This window comes from Idiotropiscis lumnitzeri, chromosome 9 (genome assembly GCF_059441095.1).
Source record: "Idiotropiscis lumnitzeri isolate Australia: NSW breed Sydney's pygmy pipehorse chromosome 9, RoL_Ilum_1.0, whole genome shotgun sequence".
NCBI lineage: Eukaryota > Metazoa > Chordata > Actinopteri > Syngnathiformes > Syngnathidae > Idiotropiscis > Idiotropiscis lumnitzeri.
In genome coordinates, this window is record NC_142399.1 from 7896637 (window position 1) to 7921712 (window position 25076).

A 25076-nucleotide genomic window follows, 5' to 3' on the forward strand; every position below is an offset into this window, starting at 1 on the left:
GTTGAGTCAACTGGGAGGACCTCAAGAATGCTTACGTTGCTGCTCAGGCCATCCTGAGTGTACTTGCATGTTCTCCCCGTAACTTGTGGGGGTTTGGAAAATCTGCATGTATCCCAGCTCCATATTTAAAGACTTGTGAGTTTTAATGATATTTATTAAAGTTACATTCATTTAATAAATTCAGATAGCAAAACCTGCTCTGTGTGAGCAATGTGAAACATAAAAATCCATACATGCATTTTTTGGACAATCAATTACATAAACCTGTTCATGTAGCTCATATAAAACACTTAAGTGTAGTCTTAATCAGCCAAAAAAAAATCACTAATCAAATTAAAATGGGTACACACAACAATTAGGACAAATTTGAGCATTTTCTCTCCCATTCAGTCAAAGTCAGCCAAGACCAGAAATTTTTTTTAGTCTCTCATGAGTATATGAGTGATTATCCTGTGGTGTGTGGTGTGCTGCCTCTTCCGGGTTAGCCTTGAATTGCCAGACTTCTGGTTTAGGGTGGAGACTCACAATTGTTAATGTAGATTTGGTTATGAGTGTGGTTTGCTGTGTTAATCTTATGTCAAATACACTACAGACTAAGAACAATAAGCACACACCTGTTGATTTTTTTTCTTCATGTGTAGGGTCTCGCACACTCAAATCATTTATGATGTCAAAATTACTGTGTGTGTGTGTGTGTGTGTGTCTCACTTTACATGCCACTCCAGTCAATTCCACTCTCCTACAGTCTAATGGTGCTACCATAGCCCCACACACTGAATGCGGGGTACACAGCTTCAGTAAAAGTCGTGCGGACCTGGTACAGAAGCTGCATGACATCAGACACGCTGTAAAACGCCAGCACGCCCGTCGTGTGATCCAAATAGATGCCGATGCGAGATGACCTGGGGACGGGTAAGTCTATGCTCCTGTTATTGTGCACATAGGAGAACTTGGACTGTGAGCAGTAGAGGCTCCAGGATTTGTCGTTCCAGCCCAGACTGCACACGTTGTTGTTTCCTTTTCGGAAAATGCCCCTATAGGTGATGGCCATGTCGATCTCCGATCCCTTCCAGCCCACCTCCCAGTAGTAGCGACTCCCCGCCAGGCCTTCTTTGCAAAGCACCTTGAACGAAGGCAACGAAACGCACGAGTGTCAGGTAGCGCTTTGGCGCCATCTTGTGGCATCATGGTACCAAGGGACTTTGTTAAAGTGAGTTGAGGAGCTTGATGAGGTGCGTTGCCACAATTTTGTGAAAGGGGTTGCGTCAATTATTTGCAGATTGTTGCTATTCATGGAAGGGGATCGTTTAAGAAGTGCATAGTGTAAAAAACTGAAAAAATAAAACCGCAATCATAAATACTAACCTGCTGCCAGTGGTCAAATCGTTCCGGGTGATCAGGGTAGTTCTTAGGCTCACTCTTCATTGTGGCAGTCCGGTTGCCCTCGGAGAGGTGAAGGTTGCGGTGCACAGTGTTGACATCCAGAATCGGCTGACAAGAATCTGAACAAAATAACAGAAGCCCTTTTAGTCAGTGATCGCAACTGAAAACCCAAACTGATCCTAATGAGGACAAGTATTGTAGAATACGAATGAAAAATGTTGACATAATATTATATTAACTCTCTAAAACTCTCATACAGCTTGTTTGATGACACTCTAAAGATGTTGCAGGAACAGAAGTTAGCCTGATCTGTAGGTTTGCTTACTCCCATTTCATCAAACCGGTTCTGTCACCTGTGTTATTGTAACGCTCGTTTCAGTTCCCCCACCACATGCTGTTATTATCATCTATGATTAGCTTTTTTCCAACAGAACAGATGCCCGTCTGTTCTCTGGAAACTTGCTCGGATCTGACTTCAACTTGTTTTTAAACGTGAGCAGGTGTGGAATGATAGTTTTCCAAGGGTCTTTTCCAATTCTTGTCAAACTCTTCTGATGTGCAGGTAACTTCACACAGACTTGTACTTTTGTTTAGAACAACTTACATCTCAGGAAATCTTCTCTAGTCTTTGGTTCTTCCATCATCTTTGACTCTGTCAGAAACAAAGACTCCCTCTTTGCTTTTTTCTCGCTTTCTTCTGTGATGTAGACTTCTTTCACTAGTGACAAAACAAGGGCAAAATGACAGTTTAAGGAGAGAAGACAATTGATGGGGTGGCAAGGCGAGACATATCTGCCAACCTGCTGCAGCAATTTTAGTCGTCTCCTTCTTGCTGATTTCCTCCACTTGTAATTTTAGGGCGGCGATGGCTCTCTTGGTGGCTTCAAAGGAGTAATTGGGAGCAATGCTGACGTTGTTCAGGTCTTCGTAACCCGAAGGGCCAGACAGAGACTGCCAACTCTGGTTAAAAAAAAAAAAAAACATTTTTGAACAACGACCATATGACGCCTTAGCATTTAGAAAGAATTGACAAGAGTTAAATAAACAGCACACTCTTCTCAGCAATGCACATATTTGAATGTAAAACGAACTAATGAATAATAAAATACAACTTCATTTATATAGCGCAATTCACAACAGTTGGGGCTGTAACAAAGCGCTTTCCATATGAAGGCCACCGGATTCTTAACACTATAGTAAAATTAAATCCTGAAAAGACACTTTTTTTTTTATTTAAAATAATTTTGAGAAGTCAAAAAGGTTGTTGTTCAGTTATTTTGAATAAAAATGAACTTTATTTTTAAATTTCGCTATTAAAAATGCACTTCCACTTAAGTCATATTTTCAAGCAGGGTTGTCGGTATCTGCGGATTGAAAATGAAAGGTCCGATGTTTATTTAGTATATTTTCCCAGAACTGATGTAGCTTTTGCGAGGCCTTTTCCTCTTTTTTTTTTTTTTGGCCCTTCTCTTTTACGGTCACGCTCACCTGCAGAAAGTGTATGTGGTCGTCGGTGTGCGACAGCTTCTCCAGGTCGGTGTGCCTCTTCCTCAGCAAGGTGATCTCTTCCTCCAAGCGGTCGAGGAGAATTTCCCCGCGGTTCACCGTGGTTCGCTCGTGCAAGCGGACCATCTCCTTGACTTCGTTGTACTTCCTCTCGATGGAGAGCAGCAGCTCCGTGAAGATCCGCTCGTTCTCCTCCAGGACCGACTCAGATGAGTGCTGATGATGTAGAAAGAAAAGTTTGTTACGGTTGGATTTTCTGTAAGACAACTAAAACGCATCCCTTTCCCATCCATCCTTTGCCCGATCAGAACTGGTTTGCTATTTTCCTTATTAAAAAACTCCACTTGACATAAATGTATTTGCACAATTAGAAGCCTCCACTTTTTGCAGTTGTGTAAATAAACAGCCGCTATTTGCTTAACAAGGTAATTGAGGGCCATTACTTTCACAGCTTCCACAGCTTGCCGGAGATCCTGCCACTTTTTGACCCGCTCGTCAATCCTCTGTTGGGATTTGTGCAGCGTGGTGCCAAGTTGTTTCTATGGACGAAATGATAAAACAACATTACAATTTTCTTCTCACAAAAACGTTCAGTTTGGGGCTTAAGGGATGCATTTCAGGATGAACCAAGCAACAGCTTTCAACTCAAATTAGTTTACAGAACACTTAAAAAATTAGCCACGGCGGAAACAAATGTTATAAAAAAAAAATCAAACATACACTTTAAATAATGTATACACAATGAAACATTCACAAAGTTAAAACTATAAAAACAAATAAGAGACAAAAATAAGGGCTCTAGTAAGCTGCTGTGTTGAACACCAAGAGGGAAAATTTTTTTGTTTTGTTTTTTTTTTGTTTGTTTTTTAGGCGGGCTTTAAAACTGAACTGTGAAGAGGCTTGTCTAATCTTCACCAGGAGAACATTCTATAGTTTGGGATCAGCAACACCTCGATCCACTCTGAGATGTCAACTTCAGGACCACCAGGATGAAAGCAGCTGCAGTGTTTTGAACCCTTTTTTTTTTTTTTTTGTACTTGCACATCTTAAAAAGGAGCCAAAAGGCAAAAAGTTTGAAGTTTCCAAGGAAGTCTACTTCTATGCCTTTCTGTTACTCTTCCAGTCTCTCTGTTGCAACTTGTTGATGGCAGTACAAATACATATAAGCTCAGTGACCACTAGTGATGGGTAAATGAAGCTTCAAATCTGCTTTTTGCAGTGGTGAATTTTGCCATTTAGCTGCGTGTTAGAGAGAAGCAAACAGCACTGAAACGTTGAGCAATCGAACATGTCCGTTAAATAAAATTCACCTGTGAAGTTCTAGTGAATTTCACACAAAAATTCAGAATATCAATTCTTGACGGTGCACAACTCACCTGTTTCTCAGTCCTCTCAGTTCCAGCCGGGACGATATCGTGGTGCTTGTGCTCATCCATCATACACAGGACGCACACGGACGTCTGGTCAGTACGACAAAAGGCCTCCAGTAGTTTGTCGTGCTGAGCGCAGATCTTCTCCCTCATCTGGCCAGTGGCTTTGACCAGCTTGTGCTTCATCAGCGCCGGGTAGTCGTAGTGAGATTGGAGGTGAATCTCGCAGTAAGACGCCAGGCACACCAAGCAGGACTTTTCAGCTTTTTGCTTCCTGGTGGTGCAGAAGTCGCAAAGGACCTCACCGCGTTTGGCCTGCGTCCTGTTCTGGTTTCGGCTTGTGGAGCGACGGTCTCTCTCCGCCGTGCCGTAACGGTCTAAATCCAGAGTGCTGGGATGGGACATTTTTCTTTGGAGTCAATAAATCCACAGTTAAATGACTGGTTTTGAGCTTCACAGAAATAAAAAAATAATCAACACATCAGCGAGTAACAAGAGAGCGTAAACTCCTTTCGGAAGCCGCTGCTGTGAAACTGTGTGGCTGATGTTACGTGTGACAGAATGTGAGCTATGTGGTCTGTTCACACTGTAAAACCAGTATTCCCAGTCGAATGAATGGGCGGGTGGAGCTACCTGAAACTAAGACAAACAACACATGCTCCTTGACTTTAAATGTACACATACTCACAAAACAATAATAACATTATTGTTACATTTCCCACATTAGAAACTTTCATACTAATGAAACCCTTTTACTAAGCACTCGTGAACTACAAAACACATGACAACTTAAATGTGTAAAAATAACACGTGAACTCTTTTAAGCTCTGAAATGGGGACAATTTTTCAGAGAATAAAGTTCTAAAATATGAAGTGCAAATGTGTTGCTCCTTAAATGTACTGTGCTGATTTAAAAAGTTGAATCCAATGTAACATTATCAAAGTTGAATTCAGTGATTGTTCAACATACCACTAGAGGGAGCCCCACACTTTGAGAATCACTTCCATCCAATTCATCGTTTCCTTCGACTATTGACCTTTATGATGTCATGGTAGTATGTTTGTGGCCCTCAGGATGCACAGAATAAAGAAAAAAAACATGTTTAGTACTTTTTTTGTAAATTCAAATGTGGTTCAAACACAACTGCGACCCTAACGACGAGGAGCAGTATAATTAGAAAATGGATGGATGGGTGGATGGCTTTCAAGACAGCATGAGACCATTCCAAATTGTTTTGGTATCTTATTTGCTTTTATTGTTTTAAATTTGGGACTGTTTGGTTTTTAAATTGTGTTCAGTTGTAGGTTGTTTTTTATTCCAAGTTTATGTATTTACATAGTCCCTCCGCCATTTGACCAGCCCCACCTTCTGTCCAACTTCAAAACTCAACTTTACATTTTATTCTTTGGCTTTCAGGATGCAAGGTGGCAATGTTTTAGTATTTTATTGAGTTTATTGTTTTTATGTTATTAATGTATTGTTTTAACTGTCCATGGTTGTTTTTTTTTAAACTGCTCAATAAATAAAATCCAGTTGAGTTGCATAACCAGAAGGACAAAATCTGCTTTGTGAAATCATGCATCTGTAGTTACTGGAAGAATACTTTAATAGTTACAATCTTACGTTTGAAAAAAAATGTTTTATTAACATTTACTGACATCAATTGCAGGAGAAGTGTTAATCTTAAAACATTGATCCCCCTGCTTGTGTAATGCTATAAAGGCTGCTTTTACTTGAAAGATTTTGCGGGCCTCCCCCCTATGATGTGAACGTGTTGGTACCTTGATGCGCGGCTCCTCGGCTGCAGGAGGCGATAGCGGCCTGGGTGGCGTGTGGAAACGACAACACTTGCTTTTTCGCTAAAGCGCGTCGGCGGTCCAACGTTGGCGCCAGATGAGCACTGTGGCGCCAGCTCGGCACAGCACACGAGTGTACCCCGGACAGTCGGACACCAAGACCAGACAAACACAACACATCCAAACGAGACTCACAAGTCGGACTTACTTTACCTTGTCTTATAAAACGCGAGCGATCCCTTCGTGTGTCTCTTATTTCCACGCCAGAAGAAGAAGGCAGAAAGGTGGGTGGGTGCATATGTGTGTGAAACACGTAAACCGTTGATATTTTCCTCCCGAATGCTTTATTATTAAGGACTGGACTCGTCTTGAGAGGAAAGGGGAGCGCTTAGTTGGGAAATGACGCTGATCCTTGCACGGATGCTCGCCCATATTTGTACTCTCGTGTTGTAGTTGTTATAAAGCAGCCTGCGAAGTCTGTCATGGGAAAAAAATACAAGGCCTCAACCCTCTATACACATTGTTGTATTATTGTTATGATTATTAAAGGCTTCAAACGCGATGTTACCCCCCTTTCTCTTGATTGGTGATTTTTTTTGTAGTCGTTTTTTGCAGTACGCTGCATTAACGACCACGTCCGTATTGAAATGGCGTCTATTCATAGGCTTATGTTAATGTGGTCGAACGGTTGATTTAATAGATAAGGTGTTTCGCCGTTAAAAGTCCTCACCTGAGAGGTAACAGGGGAACCAGGGAAGAGCAGAGGTGGCTTAGCCGATGGGTTAGCTTGGCACCGCAGCTACGTAGCCGACACGCTAACGTTCGCTGGAGCTGGTTAGCCAGCAAGGCCGCCATTGAAAGGGGTGCCGCAGTCCAGCAAGACTCGGTTTGGTGGTACATGCGATACACGCACCCCGTACCAAACTATGGTGTTTGTTCAATAAAGTTTCGAAACTGCAATTAAATAACGACGTGTGTTTTGTGGAGCAAGCGCGACATGTATTGGTTTGTTTCAAAGTTTAAACGACAACCTTCCCGGGCTTTCCCCTCCGCTTTCATCGGTCTGGATGTTGGTCATCTTTGTCCCTGTTCGGCTACTAGCCCAACTCTTATTAGCTTGCTAACTTTGCCATTAGCTTTCAAGACAGAGTCGCGTCATTAATTTTTTCATGACCAAGAAGATTTTTTTTAAGAACATGTTCGTTTTTTGTCAAAGACGCGGCGCAGTTGACTTATTTGGACATGGCTCGGGGCTTTCCTGCTGATCCAATGCGGTTTGGGGAGGGCGGAAGCTAAGTTGACTTACGTTAGCTCGCGGCAGCCATCTTACGCGAGCATTGTAGTCCTTGGGCTCGCTAGCTGCTGGTGTGGCACAACAAGATGGCCTGTTAATACGCAAGCAAGAGGACTATTTCCGCGTGAACAACCGCGCCCTTGAATCGCACTGCAATTATTTTTTTCTTCCTAATTTTTAAAACAAACTTTTTTTGGACAATGTAAGTATCCGTTGCCTTCGTCGGTGTGTTTTTGCTACGAGGCTAGTTAGCGCGCTAAATGGCGACCGCTTAGCCGCTAACACAAAGTTGCCGTGGCGTTTACCATTTTCCCCTCGACCGTAGCCAGCTAACTAGCGGCTACGGGAGCTATTTGTAGCCGTGTTAAGGGATAGGCTAGCGAGACACCACTTCTACGTTTTAATAATAAAACGCTGCTTTGACGACGCCTGGGCGTAAAGTGGATGTCGCGTCGTGCGGTGAACAAAGAGCCGCGCGGGTTGAAAGCGGTTCAGGCCGGCTGGCCTGTCTCTTAACGGATTAAACAACACTCGAGATCCCGATGACGATTTTGGCTACTTTGACGCTGTTTAGCTCGTTAGGACTGCTAACCTAGCCTGCTAATTGATACTTAGCCTGTATATTGGCTTTGCAGAGTTTGCTAATCGGAAGTGTGTTCGCCTACTATTAATTAAAAGACACGAAGTTGCAATATCTAACTGTCAAAGTACATCGTTATTTATCATGCCGAGGCAAACGCCGGCGCAGTGAGATGTTCGTTTTCAACATAGCCCTTTTACATTTGTTACTGTTGTAATTTTCTCCCCAGTTTACTCACACTTTGTTATTGCATGTTTGTAAGTTCAGGTAAAATAAATCGTGCCGTTAATTTCTCGTCAAATTGGTTGATAGAGAAGCATTTTAATAGGGGGATGATGTAAATTAAAAGCAATAGGGCATTGATCTACATCAAAACATGTTTACCATGTGTTAATGCAAAAGCATGTGTGTATTTATAATTGACACGGCCCCAGTATTTGCAACATAAGGATAACTATCTGTTTCCAGTGTCATCGTGCTTGCATTTCCCCCGTCCTTGTGTAAAATAAGGTGAGGTGTACCACCAATTACTTATCAAGGTATGACCTCGGAATATATATATTAAAGCAATACATCTTCATCGATATACTTCCATACAGGCTTACAACAGCTTACTGGTCTTTATCACGGAGGATGCGACACTATCAATGTAGGGTAATTTTATTTGACAGAGTTTACAGTTCCATTTTTTTAACTGTTTGCATAGGTTAATTTAATAAAAGGTAAGGTGCGTCTTTTTACACTCCATTAAGATTGTTGAGCAAGAAGCGTTTGAAGAAGCCTTGTGTATTAAAAGCAGTAAGCCAAGTCACACAGCGCATTTCCTATAAACCAATTTAATATTTTCTTTCCCACAGTTTGTGCTTGCTTTTACTTTTGATAATCTAATTTAAGGGTGAGGTGTGTCCCTAATTGTTCATTGAGGTTGTTGAGAAGCATTTCAATGGGGCGTTTACTTTGTGAAGCTGTGTACTAAAGCAAGAGGCCAAGTTACAACGCCTCTTTGCCTTTTAATGATTTATCAATTGATGGGAGCCTAGTGACAGTGATGCAATTCTTTCAAATTTGTCTTTGTGACATGACTTCTGGTCAGCTCTTGATCCTTCCCCTTTACCCCACCCAAGAACTTCTGCATATAATAAACTCTTGTCTCCCCCCTCCCGCTCCTCTTACATACAAAGATGACACGAATATGTAAGAATGAATATTAAAGTTAGAATCTGTTACAGATATCTGAGCGCTCCTGTGATCATCACAGCCGTGGATCTGACCCTCACTCTTTATTCTCAAACAAGCCATCAATTAAGACGCATTCAGGCAAGTATGTCCATTTGGAGTAAAATGAAAATTTTATAAGTAAAACCCACGCCCACCCCACAAACTCCCTTTGTGTGTAACCTTTTGCACATGCTCAAACCGGTTTTAAGATGAGAAATATAGCGCAATGGACTTGTATTTTTTTCTTATTTTAAGGGGTAGGATTCTTTTAATCTTTTTTATCACAGAACAGTGTTAAAATGAAGGGAAAGGGGGAAAATAGCAATTACTAAGCCAATGCAATTTTTTAACTGGTTGTACTGGTAATGGCCCATCTGATTTCTGCGTTGTCAAAGGCCCAATTTAGTGTGACTAGTTGTGTAGGGGTCCTCGTTTACTACCGTGGCAATGGAAAACATTTCACGCTTATGAATGGCGTGCAACCATGCAGTTTGTGCACAAATGTAAGAACACAAGGCCATGTGGCACAAGAAGGCACACTCACTTGGGTGCTGCACTTTCTGATTTTCATGTGATTGTCTTATTTATGGATTCCTACAAATGTTTACTGTAAATGACTTGACACATTTTGACTTGCTGTCAAATGCTAACTTCAGAGCAGAATTAGTCATATGACTCAAAGTAACATGCCACTGAGATATACTGCAAAAAGAAACTGGAATGTTCATTGAGACATTAATAATGGCTCAGCTGATTTCTGAGGTGTAGCAGAGGCCAATGGGGGAAAAAACAGTCTTTTAGTAGATAGTATCTTTTGGGGGCCTGGGGAAGTCAACAAGACTTGGTTGACTTGCTCTACTTTATCTGGTGGTGTTGTGTTTCATGTAGCATGCGATGGGTAATCTTGTCTTACAAATGTGACAGCACTGCTTGGTTTCAACAAGCAGAGGCGATTCAGTTTCACCAAGTTTGCTGCCAAATTTCTTTTTATTTTTTTCCCAAGAATAACAGACCGCCAATACCTGCAGCACTATTCTGCTGAGCACAACATTTAGAAGAATCCCATTCCATCGATTTTGTATAGCCCTTGTCCTTATTTGGGTCAAGGTTTGACTAGTCTTTCCCAGCTGACTTAGGCTGCCAGGTTGCCTTTTGCAGAACTGTTTGGGCATATGAAAGGAAAACAAGGGAGCGTGAGGAAAAACCAGCCCCATACTGAGCTGCTGTGAGGGAAGTCTACAGGTGTTGATAGCGAGAGATGGACACCTGATGTTGCATAATAAAAATGACGGAGAGGTTGGACTTGACGCTGCGGTTAACGTGTTTTTGTGTTGGCCTCTCTTCCAGGTCTGCTAATTGACAAACGGCACCAGCGCTGTGCTCATCTAAACCACGATCAATACCCCGATTCTTAGTTTGAGTTACCGTCCGGCTCAAAAACGGAGGTCGTGGGGTTGGAGTGTGTGCTCATGGCGGAGTCAGAGACTGAATGTGACACACCCGGCCTTGACACGCTTGGGTCGGAGTGTGTCATAGCCCACAGCCATGTCGACCTGCACTACGGAGCCGAGACAGAAATCATGACTGAGGAAAAGCGTGGTCTGGAGTTGGAGATCCACGGCACGGAGCTAAAGATCCAAGGGCTGGGGACGGACCTCGGCGCCGTGGCGTGCGTGGACGCCATCGTGGAGACGGACCACGACTACATCAAGGTGGAGCACGACGATATGCACTGCTTCGCCGGCGCCGAGATCAAGACGTCGACGGGTGAGACGCTGCTCGGGGAAGTGCTTCTCAAAACTGAGGGCGAGCATGAGGTGAAAGTGGAGTCGGATCACGGCGGCGAGCTGACGGTGGAGTCCGAAAACGGCGTCATCATCCACGAGGCACACGGCCTGCAGTGCAACGAGTGTGGCGAGATCTTCGGCAGCATCTCTGACCTCCACCAGCACTTTGAGATCCACAAGGACCTCAACCCATACATCTGCGTCCACTGCGGTGAGAGCTTTGCCGTGGAGGCCAGTCTCAAGCAGCACATGAAGATCCACATGAAAGAGAAGCCCTATGTGCCTCCGGGTGTGGAGATCATGGGCAAGGACGTCATCGACGCATTCAGCCTCAAGTCTCACCAGATGATCCACCTGCCCGACAAGCCCCACCGGTGCACCGAGTGCGGCAAGAGTTTCGCAGCTGCCATCACCCTGCGAGAACACATGAAGATGCATTCGGAGGACAAGCCTTACAAGTGCACCCAATGCAGAAAGAGCTTTGTCCGCAGGAGGCACCTCAAGAAGCACCAGGAGGTCCACGCCCGCGAGAAGCCGTACACGTGTGGCCAGTGCGGCAAAGGCTTTGCAACCACCTCCAACCTGAAGCAGCACCAGAAGACGCATGCGGCCCATGCTGCCCACGCGGCACACGCCGGCGTGGTGCTCACCGACAAGCCCCACCGCTGCGCGCAGTGCGGCAAGTGTTTCGCCGCCGCCGCGACCCTGCGGGAGCACCAGCGGATCCACTCGGGCGAGAAGCCATACAAATGCAACATGTGCCGGAAGAGCTTCGTCCGCAAGCGCCACCTGAAGAAGCACCAGCAGGTCCACGCTGGCGGCAAGCCCTACACCTGCAGGCACTGCAACAAGGGCTTCAACCACTCCTCTTCGCTCTCGCGCCACCACAAGACCCACCTGCAGGGACCCGTGTTCTCGCAGCCACAGCCCGGTAAGCCCATGACCTACGGCACCCCTCCCAAGCAGAGGGTGCACCTGCAAGGAGAGAAGCCTTACATGTGCCACCACTGCGACAAGGGCTTCAACCATTCCTCTTCCCTGTCGCGGCACCAGAGAGTCCACTCCGAGGGCAAGGGCTACACCTGCGGCCACTGCGGCAAGATCTTCAACCACTCGTCGTCGCTGGCGCGGCACCAGAGGGTCCACCTGGAGAACAAGCAGCAGGCGGCGCCGCAGTCGCCGCCGCTGCCCTTACCGCTCCCCACGCCCGAGCAGTACGGCGCCATTTCCTCGCCTAAGGGCTTCCCCAACAACACCTTTCCGAAGCAACACCACCTCTCCGTGGAGAAGCCCTACCGCTGCACCCAGTGCGGGAAAGGCTTCAACCATTCGTCCTCCCTCTCCAGACACCACCGAATCCATTTAGAGTAGTGAGGGAGGGTCCCGCTCTGACGCAAGTGCTCAACCAATCCCTCGCTTCTCGTGTAACTAGCACCCCCCGCCACAAGACCAGTTGGGCTGACTCCTATGGATGTGTACGTGGTCAGGTCAGCTGCAGTGAAGAGGACCGGTTGAGGGAAATGGACAAAGACGACATGACTGGAAGGACTGATTGGCATTCAGAGCGGAAGCCGCGGGGAAGAGTCGCTTGGATTCTTTGTTCTCGCTTGCGCAGGAACTCAATTTTGAACACTTTTAAAAGAAACCGAAAAAAAAAATGTAACCCCTCTTTTGGATGAAGCTACCCGGCTGTGAGCACAGGAGCTTTTTCGACTTTGTTCAAGGCTAGCATCACCGCAACTCCAATTGGTCATTTTTCACCCTTGTGACCTAAGTGAAAGCAAATCCACTGTAAATACTTATTGATTTCTTTTATATATGTATAGGTGACTAGTGTGCTGTTCCAAAAAGATTACATTTTGGATTACATTTTTGATAGTAAGACCCACTTTGTCTCAACATATTTTTTTTTTTTAGCCCACTTTCAGTTAAATGTATTGCGGGTGTTTTCAAGCAGCAGCATTTGAATTTGACACCGTGTATATTTATGAGGTTATTTTCTTGTATGTCTACCATGACACGGTCTTGTACAGAGAGCAATACTGGCTGACAACCTGATTATGATATGCAGCCACAAGACAATTCCGGACAGAGAATAAACACCTGGTTAGCATAATGCACCAGTCTCATTTCCTCCCTTCTTCCTGTTCCCCTTCTGAGAATAATTAACTAAATAACCTGTTTATAGACTATAGAGACTAGTTACTCATGTTGACTATCACAATCTGATTTAAAGGCTTGTGCATACTAAACAAAAATCTGAGAAAGGATGACTTTTTTCAAGACTTTGCATTACGCTTGACTCGTATGTGTAAAAAAAAAAAAAATTACAAACGTATTTTTTTAGATATGGCTTGGGTTATATGAAAGGGAGCAAAGAGAGATGTTTTTATGGGAGGACACGACAAGCAATATTTTTTAAGTTTCCCCCCCATTTTTTTTGCTTCAATCTGTAGCATAGTTTTTTTCTGTGTTAGATAGGTGCCTTATTGCATGCTGTGTAGAAATGAATGCTGAGCTGTTAATTGATTTTTTTTCTTTAGTTTTTGTTCATACCCTTTTAATTTGATGTCAATTACGTTTGTTTTGTTTTTTTGCTTTCATGTATACAATCGTGTTTACACTGTATATTGTCTTTATTTTCTCCCCTCTTCTGTACTTGTAAATGGCCTAATTTTTGAGAGGAAAAAAATGTAAAAATCCATGCGGGCTTCTCTGTTAAGGGCAAACCGTGTAACAACCTTTCCCTTTTTTTCTGAGTGGCACATATATGGATAAATAAAGGTCGTTGACTCTCTTCTGGTGTCCCGTAGAAACTGATTTGATAGCACATTGGACTTGCATGGCTGTCTAACGGATATGATGACCAGAGTTCAAATCTTTACTTTAGCTTGTGTTGGCAACCTCCCACATTCCAAGAAACATGCATGTTAAGGGCAGTTTACGTTCTGGTCTTTGAGCGATTAGTTGGTCTACCTGTAACTTGTTGTTTGGCAACCGGTTCAAGGTTTGCAGTAGGGACAGATTCTCCTGTAGAAAAATGCAAGTCATCAAATATTAGAACTGTTTGGATTTATTGAACGTAGGAAAGCTTTGTCGAAAGTGACTTACAGTAGGTATAAAGTTGACAGAAGTGATGGGCGGTTATCATTGGCGGTGCACTCCCTCGGCAATCCTGAAGATGTCGCTCTTGTCATATGAAATAGCGCCCGGCGATTGGAGGTGTTTGACCACTCTCCCACTTTTAACCAATGCAAAGAAGTCGTAATTCTCCCCAATTTACGATTTCAAACAACACAAGGAGAGGAATTTCTGGGAATTCACTGTCCCCAGATATTCCCGGCCTTTTCCCACACTCCGCTTAGTTTACATTCCTTAACGGTACGCTGTTGAGGTTCACTCTCAAGGCTGCTGAACTGGGCTGTGTAACCTTCAGTATTAATCAGCTTTTATCAGCGGTCTGTGACGAGGGAAGTGTCTGCTTTACATCGCTGAAATGTTCCTAAAAAAACAGGCTTCTTGCACACTAATGTAAAATGATTTTTTAAGAAACTACTAAAGATGGCAAAGAGTCATGTTAAGATGTCACTAAGGTCATACCAGTTAAAGAAAAATAACCAAATGACAAACAGAAAATGAAACACGATGTAAAATAAACTAAACGAAAACAAATTCTATAACTGATTAAAGACTAAACTGAAATAAAACAAACAAAATGATTGCGACATCTGGCTTTTGCTGAAAAATGAACAAATTCCGTCGATTATTGGTATGTTTACCTTCCTTTAATTTCTCCAAACTTTCAGATCAAAATCAAATTAAAAAATGTGGACTAAAAACAAGCCAGTTGAATGTATACACTTTTATTTTTGGTTCTCATGTCCTACAATAATGAAAGTTAAGACCTTAAACCCAAGAGAAAACTGTAGATTAACCCATAAATGTTAATACACATTTCACAGTAACATCTGTCATCTAGGAACTTATATTGCATGTCATATTAGAAAATATTTACAATAGGGACAAATATACATGCAACATCTGTACAACTAGCTGTTTTGTTTGTGAACAATTGCATAGAATTTGAAATTAAAGCACATGAGATGTTGAGGTTCCCTTTAGACATTCATGACAGGAGTGAGCTGCAGCAACGAGCTTTGTGGTCGAATGGCGCTGCTTTTGGAGTGCAGTTTGTCCAGGTTCTGTAAGAAGCCCCTCCTCTTGAGACCCTCCAAAATGACTGTGTTGCTGGAAGCCAAACTAACGTGGGTCCTGCATGGGGGAGATGGACACGTTTGATAAAAAAAATTAATAAGGTGCTGTTTCATGCATTCCCACATGGAAGGCTGCCTAGTGAGGTCAAAGCGCTTTGTTTTCTCCGATTGGAAATTTAAGCATGGCGCAGCAATTATACGTCATTATAAAAATCATTCCCTGCTGTCTAAATATCGGCCGTTAGCGTGCATTACAAGGTGTTTGTTCAGCTTTATTGCCTTTTTGGTGAAGAAACACAAATTGGTGAAAGGCCAAATGCAGTAATGCAGACGGGCGGTGTAACTTCTCACTGCTGTGTTTATTTTTGCCTGAGTGACTGCCGTGGTCTTTGGGAAAGCCGTGGGATTGATTTTGGTGTGGAGCTGGATGAAGTCAGAGTAAGGTTTCAATATCAAGTTTTACTTCTCATTTAGTTTAAGGTTAAACCAGTTTGAGTCATTTCAGATATCCCAAGTCTTAAAAGCGGGGTACACACAAAATGGGCGCAGCATTTACTCCGCCATATGATCAAAGTCAGAAAAGGCTCAATTATCGGATGCGTTTAATGTCGATCCTCAGGGATTATTCTGTAGTGCGTGCTCATTATTTTGCCCAAGAAAATGGTTGGGGCCAACAATCTGAAACGATAGACCTGTTCAATATCTTCAATAGCAAACGCTGGAGTTAAGTGGCAAAAACTGACTTGGGTTGAGTCATGGACTGTGAACCAAAAAGGAAGTCACCTAAATCTTGCGCTGTTTTTGGATGCTAAAAAAAAGACACTAAAAACTGTTCTGTACGTTCCTGGCTTAAGATAGGTTTGATGTAGAATCATGTAAGCAAAAATAGCCTCTCACCGTGGAGAATCTATTCCGCTGTCTCCAGTGATGCTCTGGTTCTCAACCAGTTCTCCTGCCTCTCCAGTTTCTGATGCCCCGGGTCCACTTAGACCAGCTCCCGGGGTCCGGGGAACTCCGCTTTCGTGAAAACGCTCCTCTTGAACTTCCTCCTCCTCCGCCGCCCAGCGAGACGATTCGCCCTCACCCTCATCTGTAGACTTGCGGACAGTCTCTGCGTCCGACTCGACCTCACTTCCTGGGCAGTAGTCAAAGATGCTACTGTCAAAGGCCACGGGAGGTTCAGGGCGGTCCAAATCAAGGGTGGACTTGTGTAATCCTTCCTGGAGCAGGGTTTCTTTCCTGGAACTTGGCTCATCTCGAGGTGATACTTCACTCTGCTGAGGATACTGACGCCTCCACGCAGTTTCCAAAGGTCCGATGGGGCTCAGAGAAGCGTCCCTCTGGGTGGTGGAGTGTCTGTTTAGAGAGGTAACTTGTTGACAGTGAAGGTTGGAGTCGTAATAGTGACCGCTGGATTCCAGACTCTTGGATTCGGTGTCGTATTGATGGTAGACTAAGTGGGGCTGACGGTAATTTGGTAAAATGTCTTCCTCGTTCAAGCACAGGGAGCTGCAAGTATCTTCGTCCTCTTGAAGGTCAGTTCTCTGATAGAGTCTGAGGTCATCTTTAATGTCTGTTACTGAGGGAAGGTCATCAAGTTCTGGTTCAATCACATCCGGAGTGCCTTGCTCTCTACTGACAGCGATTGTTCGCACGTCCTTTGTGTGCTGACGTGTTGAAAACTCATCGGCCTTCTGAGGGTCATCCCTTTGTGGTTTGGATAATCTGAGCGAGTGCTTCCGTTGTAAAGCGGTCTTGGGCCATGCCCGTGTTTGGATTGTGTCAGAATTGGCGTATGGATCCATATTTGAGAGGCCATCATTCACAATTTGTGTTTTGGTGTCTTTAAGTTGAAGGTTTTCCCAGCTCTCTGTGCCGCTTCCTTCCACGCGATGTCGAATCTTTTCATCAATCCGCAGCGTGCAGCTCTGTGGATACGCTGAGCTGTAGTCCGGCGGCAACTCTCGGTTGAGCTTCACGTCGGGTTGCAGCAAATGTTCGCAGTTGGCATCCCTCTCATGGTGATATTTATCTTCAGATGTGGGAGATTTTGCGGTTTGCTCTTCTTCTGTCAGGCTCAGCTTGGTCCGATACGCCTCACAAGATTTAGAGCGATGACTCGCTCGTTCTTTCCTCCCCGATGACCTGCCCTCTTTTGATTTTCGATGCTCCCAACCGATGGCAGCAGGAGGAATTCCTGCTTCTGGAGCATGGAAAGGGTTTTCAATGCGTTTCTTGTAAAGCGTTATACCCTCCACGGCATCTTCCGCTTTACCTGGTTCATCAATTGGAATTTCCACTCGCAGCCTGGTGGGGATCAAATCCTCGCCATCTGGATAGCCACCGGGACACGGCGGAAGCTTGGTCTTGATCCTCTCCCGTTGCTTTTCTCTGGAGGAGTGCATCCGCCGTTTGCTTCGAGAGCTTTTCTGAGCAGACCTTTTCGCGGACCTGGAGGCGTGGTGGTGCCTCTGTTTCGAACTTGTCAGAATCTCCGTTGACATTCCCTTGTCCACTCTTTTGTGCACAACCTTGTCCACGGCCTTCTCCCGCCTCTCTTCCAGCTTCTTCATCAGGACCGTGTGGCGTGTCAGGTTGTCCACCGTCAGTTCGGGGTTGATGCGCTTGATGATGGCGTGCTCCAGGTCACGAGGTAAATTATTGAGATCGTCTTCGTCTCTTACCGGCCACTCCTCAGGCGGGAACTGGCCGGCGAATGACGCATACTCCTTCTTCGGCTTCTCTTTTTTACCCCCGTTCCTCCGGAACAAACTGAGACCAAACTTCCTGCCCGGCTTGTTGTCTTTCTCTTTGCGAGCAACGGCGTTGGTCGTTTCCGTGGGCTTGCTGACCTCGCTCGCCTTGCAGCCTGCCGCCGTAGAGGTAGACTGATGCTGCATAGAGGGCTTGTGATCCAACGGTCGAGGCCACTTTAAGCTCTTGGCAGTGTATTCGCTGACGGAAACGGAGACGGAATGCTGATCGGGCGTGGCGGATGGAGGAATGGTGGGCGCTGCGTTCGTAGCAGGGACGGCGGTGGACGTCGGGAGCGAGCTGAAGCAGCTGCAAGACTTGCAGTGAGCCGCCGCTGGCGTCAGAGCGCTCTCCACGCAGATATCGTTGCTCAGAAGGTAAGTAATAGGAGGAGGCGAGGGAGGGTCTTCCGTTGAGGCCGAAGTCCACCAGGTTTTTTCTCTGGCCATGTTACTGGTGATAAAATAAGTCTGAGGTGTGACGATGAAGTAGCCCTCGCCGGTGTGGTAAATTTTGCGCTCCTTGATCAGAGTGCCCAAGGTATTGTAGAGGATGTCCTGAGTTGGGATGGTTATCCCTAAAAAGTAGAGAGAAATGTTTTTAAAGTTCGGCTGAAGAAGTTCAAGACGACAGCGGGTCCTGGTTTACGATTGATTGAAGGCGTCTCGCTCAGAGATTCTTCCGTTGCCGTTCCCTCTTGGAATGACCTCCCACTAAATGTTAGGCAAGCCCCTTCTCTGTATTTCTAAAACCACATTTTTAGCTTTCAACTCAATTGTTTTAGTGTTTTATTGTATCTCCTGTCTTGACTTTATTAATTTATTGTTTTAACCGTCTTTGTTTTTATGTCTGATTTTTAGTTTATGAGGAACACTTTGTATGCAGCTGCGGTTGTTTTTGAAGTGCCCATAAATAAAGTTCAAGACATAAGCCAGAACACGCTGTTGTTTATTACTAATAGATAAAATGATCAAATGAAAAGCACGGCGAAATTGAGCGTGCATTCTACGGCGCAAACTAGTTCATTGGAAAACTTTACTTTGCTCAGCTTACCTGGATGAGATTTGCTCATGTGATTGACCAGCGTCTCCTGACTGACGATGATTTGGGAGGAGTTCATGTCTGAGATGACCGAGCACAACACCTCCGCCAAAGGAATGAACTGCGACTGCGGAACGGGGGCCATCTGCAACGGAGACAGGTCGCCTGGAACATATCACAAAACCGGCAGATTGTCAGATGGTGGTCCCGCACACAACCACACCTGGAATCAAAACAATCCCCAACATTTGTCTGCTAACCACTTCTTAAGCCCTGACCATGGTGGTCTATTTATGCAAGTTACATGAACCGTGAAAGTCTGGCTGCTACGGACATTCCACCAGCGCCAGGACAAACCGCAGAATTCCAACACTCCCACAGGAGTGACCGCAGGTCGCATGCTGCGTGGATCGCGTATCTCGCCCGTGAATCATCAAGACTCCCGTGTCATGGAGCTTGGAAAAACATAACCCCGAAAGCGAGGAAAGAACTTCTTGACATATTTTGTCTTGTCGTCTCAAACGGGTTCCAGGCGATTTTGACCGCATCGGAGTTTGACGGCATTTTTATGGGACATGTCTGTGTCATGTTATATAAATCTATTCATTTCCGATTCACAAGAGTTCCAATGGAGTTTTCACCATCGGTGCAAGAGGGTCCTCGCTTTTACGACTCGGTTTAGGAGTGTTAAATGTGAGTTGAAGATAAGTAATGCACTGAAATAAACCACATCCCAGATGAATGATTAGACAAGACAAACACTCTAAACGTGAACATTCGAAACGTTAACTCCACCATAGTTACTGACAAGTCTGACTCGGGTTAATCAATCATAAATGCACTGTGGCGTGTGCATTGATATTGTCGGGTCAGAGAAGGCATGGAAGAATATCTAAAAGTGCAAAAATATTATGGGGGGGGGGGACAGATTACAAAAATACTAAATGCAATATAAACAAACAGAAAAATGGAAAAAAGTGGGAGATAAGACTAATAAAGAGTTCAAAATGCATTGGAAAACAAATATTTGGGTGAAAATATTTGGATAAAAGTATAATGTATTAAAAAAAAAGAAAACAGACAAACAAATGCCAAACATTTCGAAAAATATTTGCAAATATGCAACTAAAATAAAACAAATTGAAAAAAAATTGGCAAAAAATAAAGCTGAGTTGACTGAAGGTATTTTCAGGGCAGCGCTACAGAAAAGGATAGTTGGGGCAATTTTGGACAGATCCCTTTCCGCGTGTTTCCACTCGACTTGAAGCTTAAACATGTGCCACATGGCCTCCCCAAACACAGCAAAGCTCCCGCTTGAAGTCAACGAAACATTTACAGCCATCGCATTTGAGCCACTTATGCACAAGACAGGGCAAAATAAACAACACATCACAAACTATCTGTCACACAAGCGCATGAACAATGTCTTTTTATTTTTTTAATTGTGCAATGTCACATTTTCAAAATCAAAGTAGAAAACCACACAGGCATTGTGGACTCGTATAATTTTGTGCACAACACAACACAATTAACAGCACTCAAAGTTCATAAGGCTCACAGATGGCGGTGTTTTTCTTTGTCAGACTGATCCTGTGACACGCTGAGGGATTGAGAGGAAAAAAAAAACAGAGTGCCCCCCCCCGCGTGGCCCCTCCTCACGGGACATTAAAGTGAGCTAACCTCAGAGCGGATATCTCAATCCGACTCTGACGAGCCAGTGAATGAGCACTGCTGACTGGGCTCCTCATTGTGCTTTGCTTCCTATAGGAATGCAACGCATAGAAACCACACACTGTCCCCCCTTTTTTGGGGGAGGGAGGGGGGGAGCAAGATGCTTGGTTAAGCACGATAGGCTAAGAGAGGAAAGGCACCAATTAAAATCATAGGGATCAATAATATCCCAATCCAATCTTTTTTTTTTTTAATATATCAGGAATAAATAATGTTAATTAATACAACAGATTGTGACAAAAATACGGGTAGGCAATGCAATATTTTTGTGTAAAAATATTTTGAAAAAAAAAAGGAAATCTACAATTATCTGGAAATCTACAAAAAATGTGTAATTATTAACAATAAATCTTGACAAAAAATGATAATTAGAAAAATAAAACAATATTTAGTAAAGAATAGAAATGATAAAAATATTAGAAATTTAAAAAATATATAAAATATTCATTTAAAAGTCTGATTAAAAACATGTATCTGAAAAATTACAAATATTTAAAACATTACAAAACTATGTGTGAGGAAAAAAATACAAAACACCAGAAAACTGCACCAAAGTCTTAACATAAAAAAAACGCAAAAAATAAAGATCTTTTACAATAACAGAAAATATTAGAAAAAACTTTGTACAAAATAATGAGAAAATCAAAATATAAATTATGAGAACAAAATCTGAAAAAAACAAGAGTTCAAAACACACAAAGTATTTAAAAATAGTATGAAAAAACAGAAGAGAAATATCAAGTATAATATATATATATGTATAAATATAAATAAAAAAATATCTCTAGAACTAGCAACAAAATGTAAAACACTTTAAAAAGAGGGAATTCAAAAAAATTCTGGAGTACAATCCAAAATATTTGCACATAATAGTGAAAAGACAGTGCTTGCTGGCATACTTTTATTTTTACCAGTCAGACATATGCAGTTGCGTGCAGCCTCTCTGCGGGGGTGCTCACAGTTTACTACACTTGTGTAATCCAAACGTGTGCAGGCCCAACCATTCGACTAATTTTGTCATACGCAGCATGAATACCCTGCCGGCTGGCTGGCTGCCATGGCAACAGCAGTGTCACCGGGCAGACAGCCTGGGTCTCGCACAGCGGATTAAACACACTTATAAAAGGCCTTAACCCAACTGTGATTTAGTGAGGGGGTGGAATTGAATTGCATTATGGGTAATGTAGGAAGCAGATGTTAAAAGGCACACATCCAGATATAATGCAAAAACCATAGAAGATTACATAAGTACTTTAATACCTCTACACTGATAAAAAGATAAAAAGTAAGTCCTGAACTTTCCATGTGAGAATAAAGTGGTCTCGAGGGAGTGAACAGGAAAAAAAAAAGTCTACCTTCTCCTTTTTCTTTCTTTCAATTTTCTGACCCTGATGAGTGCCACATGGCTGTTTTGATAGCTGGCGCATGAGTCGCATTTCATCCCTTAACTCCTGCAATAAGCCTCCTATACACGCAGTTTCCCCTTACTGGACACAAGGGGATGAAATGTCAAGAGCATTTCATATCACGATTACGATACACTGACCAAAATTTTTATTAAAAAAAAAATTTAAAAAAAGAAATTGCACAAACATGATTTGGTCCATATCATGTAGACAAAGGTGTTGATTATTATTTAAAAAAATAATTAGTTAGTGTACGTAAACTTTAATGTAGAGTGCCAGGGCTTTTGCCAAGGCTCATATTTGGTAGTTAGAGGGATTACACCCACGGAAAAAAAAAAAAAAACCTCCCTCCAAGCCCAACTGTGTATTATCCAAGTAACGTGTGGTTGTATGTCTGCGCAGGACGTTTTCAGACTTTACGAGTCTTTCGCGAGCACACTGATGCGTCTCTCGCAGCCAAAGTGGCCTCATAAAAGTCAGAATGCACAAACCACAGAGCAATAACGTGGCTCCAGACACAGCAAGCAAAGCTGTACGTACCATCAATATGAAAACAACTCTCAGCAGTGATGTTAGCACCAATGCTAATGCTAGCACATCATGATACGTGTCCTGGCTGGTAATGGTTTAGCCATGTCATGGCAACTGTCATGGCTAAACCACGACTGCCTTTTTTTTCCCCCTTTCTAATATTTAGTGTGGGGACAGAAAACCGATCCAGGACAAGCTCAAAAGAAAGTGTGAAAAAAAATAACTAGTAAAACAACTCGATTGAAGAGAAGCTTAGTGTTGTCTGTTGCCATGGAAACCTTTAGTGGCAACCAAAGTCAAAGAAAAGAGAAGAATGCACAGTAGGCGAGTATTTGTGGCCCTTTCCAAGCCCGCAAACAGCTTCTTAGACTCACTTTGTAAACCATCGACATTATGCTCAAGCCAACTTTAAAGCCGTAAAGCAGCCAAGTGTGAATTAGACTTTTTATGACTGGACTTTTTGGGAATTCGAATTTTACTGGCCATATAAAGTTGGAGAAAGAAAATAAATGCAAATATATCGCTTATTTTTTTTTTTTCATTTTAAAATAAAGGGAAAAAAACTAGAAGACAAAATAAAATCCAAAACAAAATAAATACAAATAAACATTTTTTTTTTAAAGTCTGATGAATGTTTTATTTTCAATTAAAAATCAAAAATGTAATTACAAATATGATGTTAAAAGATCGTTTTTACCCCATCAGATTTCCAATTCATCCTCACGGGGCCAAAGCGCGAGCCCACGATGACATCACCATATTTCCTTTCTCTGATTGGTTGGTTGCCGCAAAACTGTTCAACTAACAAAACAGATCAGTCGCGATTTCATAATCAGTGTGTCTGTTTATATTGCGTTTTTGCTCCATATTGATAATTTCAGTAACTACGACATGATAGTGGTGATGTGATTGAACTGGGTAAGCTCCCGCTGAAGGTACCAAATGCACGTCACGCCACCGACTGAACCCGATGCGAAAACCTGACACTTGAAACAAGACAGACGTGTCTTTGAGAGCTCAGTGTGAAACGAGATACTAATGCACTAAGGGCGTGTGTGTGCGTGTGCGTGTGCGTGTGAGAAGGGGGGTAGCGGCAGACAACAGACATAAAGAACCGCCTTCGCAGTGCCAGACACACAAAACCACTTGATGATATTGTTGTTGAACGTTTTCTCGTTACATTGGACGTCCCGCAGTTCGGAGTCACGATAGCTCTATAGCCAATGCGTCCAGAATTCTTTATGGCCTTGGATGGGAGCAATTATATCAAAAATTCAGACGGAAAGGCAGACTATAAAAGAGCACAGATCAATGAGAGTGCAACCAAGATTGTTAAAAGATGTGAGGGAGGAACAAAAAAAAAGTACAGTAAAGTACAGCAATCGTGAGAAAAAATAAATAAAGCTAGAGGATTATGGGAATAAAGTTGAAATATTACCAGATTTGATTTCTAATGAGAATTAAGTTGTAATTTTACAAGGGGAAAAAAATCTTACTCCAAGAGCAAATTTGAACGAAAATAGTCTTATTTTTACGACGAAAAAAAAAGTTTTAATATAACAAGAAAAACGTTTTCATTTCATGCAAATAAAGTCAAAATTAATAGCAGAAAAAAATAAGGTGTAATTTTATGCAAAAAAAAAATTCAAAGCTTTTTGATAGTCATTTTACAATGGAAAAACAACAAACAAAAATCTAAAATCTTAATATGAAAATTCAAAACACAATTAACTTATTTTGCCAATATAAAATAGTTTCACAATTGCAAATTTGTAGTTCTATGACGTACAATAAGATTTTTTTTAATGATATTTAAGTCAGAAAAAATATATAATTTACAAGAGAAATATAAAGTAAGAATCTTTGAAGAAAAAAACTGTCACATAACATGAAAAAAAATTTATAAAATTATACAGAATATTTATGAATTAAGGGTTAGGTCCAACAAGAGGTGAATGTTGTTCTGAAATGACAGGTATAAATTACAACGCACGATAAAATCCGTATTGCGCAAGCTTTTATCGGTGAAACACAAAATATTTCAATGGGATTGAAAAATAGAAAAGCCATTTTTTTTCAGTATTAAAAAACACATTTGGGCCACATTGCCATTTGTGATGAACATTTGTCTCATTGACTAACGATTCCCTGACTTCCAATTGATTTGCAGCCCGGCCTAATGACTTCCTTGTCAACTTTTACTTTCTTTCTTTCTGCTTTCTTGGAGGAGTTGCGGGAGGTCAAGTGTGAAGTGTGAGGATCAGCTTACACCGAAATATTTATTCAGCAATCCCTCTATTTTCACCTCCATCCTGAGCGTTGGTCCGCGAGATGCCGACCACATGCACCCAACCCCGAGACCCCCCCCCCCCAATCCTCACCATGTTTAATCAAGAGTGATGGTCCTCATTGGATGCAGATGCTGACCATTTCCTTTGACTTCTACCACCATGATGGCCTCCTT

General features: G+C 42.8%; 3 protein-coding genes across 8 annotated transcripts in view; 1 reads left to right on the top strand and 2 right to left on the bottom strand.

Annotated features, from left to right (window-relative positions):
• Positions 1-159: 159 nt before the first annotated feature.
• ftr14l (finTRIM family, member 14-like) lies at positions 160-6184 on the bottom strand. Of its 2 annotated transcripts, none has more exons than XM_088304592.1 (8): positions 6042-6184; positions 4266-4668; positions 3333-3428; positions 2872-3105; positions 2184-2343; positions 1988-2101; positions 1366-1502; positions 160-1123 (listed from the first exon to the last, which is right to left on the bottom strand). In XM_088304592.1, exons 2-8 carry the CDS (start codon positions 4662-4664, stop codon positions 740-742), a joined length of 1524 nt encoding a protein of 507 aa, XP_088160718.1. In that variant the 5' UTR covers positions 4665-4668; positions 6042-6184; the 3' UTR covers positions 160-739. The 2 variants fall into 2 exon arrangements, with proteins under 2 accessions (XP_088160718.1, XP_088160717.1); XM_088304591.1 differs by lacking the exon at positions 6042-6184 and adding an exon at positions 5230-6017.
• LOC148330088 (uncharacterized) lies at positions 6129-13732 on the top strand. 4 transcript variants are annotated; one of them, XM_088304589.1, is made up of 3 exons: positions 6129-6340; positions 9160-9251; positions 10496-13732. In XM_088304589.1, the coding sequence occupies exon 3, from the start codon at positions 10618-10620 to the stop codon at positions 12304-12306; it is 1689 nt and encodes a 562-aa protein (XP_088160715.1). In that variant the 5' UTR covers positions 6129-6340; positions 9160-9251; positions 10496-10617; the 3' UTR covers positions 12307-13732. The 4 variants fall into 4 exon arrangements, with proteins under 4 accessions (XP_088160715.1, XP_088160713.1, XP_088160716.1 ...); XM_088304587.1 differs by having other exon boundaries at positions 9160-9247; XM_088304590.1 differs by lacking the exon at positions 6129-6340 and adding an exon at positions 7096-7552.
• Positions 13733-14800: 1068 nt separating this feature from the next.
• Positions 14801-25076, bottom strand: part of stox1 (storkhead box 1) — a 28844-nt gene continuing 18568 nt past the window's right edge. For both annotated transcript variants that reach the window (XM_088305640.1, XM_088305641.1), the window contains exons 3-5: positions 18957-19109; positions 16047-18480; positions 14801-15207 (exon numbers count right to left, since the gene is read on the bottom strand). In XM_088305640.1, the coding sequence (XP_088161766.1) occupies positions 15054-15207; positions 16047-18480; positions 18957-19109 (2741 nt within the window). In that variant the 3' untranslated portion in view covers positions 14801-15053. The remainder of the gene's footprint in view (positions 15208-16046; positions 18481-18956; positions 19110-25076) is intronic.

Bases quoted from the DNA above. Each gene is read 5' to 3' on its own strand.
- ftr14l (XM_088304592.1), bottom strand. From the start codon at position 4,664: ATGTCCCATCCCAGCACTCTGGATTTAGACCGTTACGGCACGGCGGAG. The intron at 3,429-4,265 runs GTGAGTTGTGCA...TTTCGTCCATAG, and splicing joins CTGAGAGGACTGAGAAACAG to AAACAACTTGGCACCACGCT. The intron at 1,124-1,365 runs GTTAGTATTTAT...CCTTCGTTCAAG, and splicing joins GATTTGACCACTGGCAGCAG to GTGCTTTGCAAAGAAGGCCT.
- LOC148330088 (XM_088304589.1), top strand. From the start codon at position 10,618: ATGGCGGAGTCAGAGACTGAATGTGACACACCCGGCCTTGACACGCTT.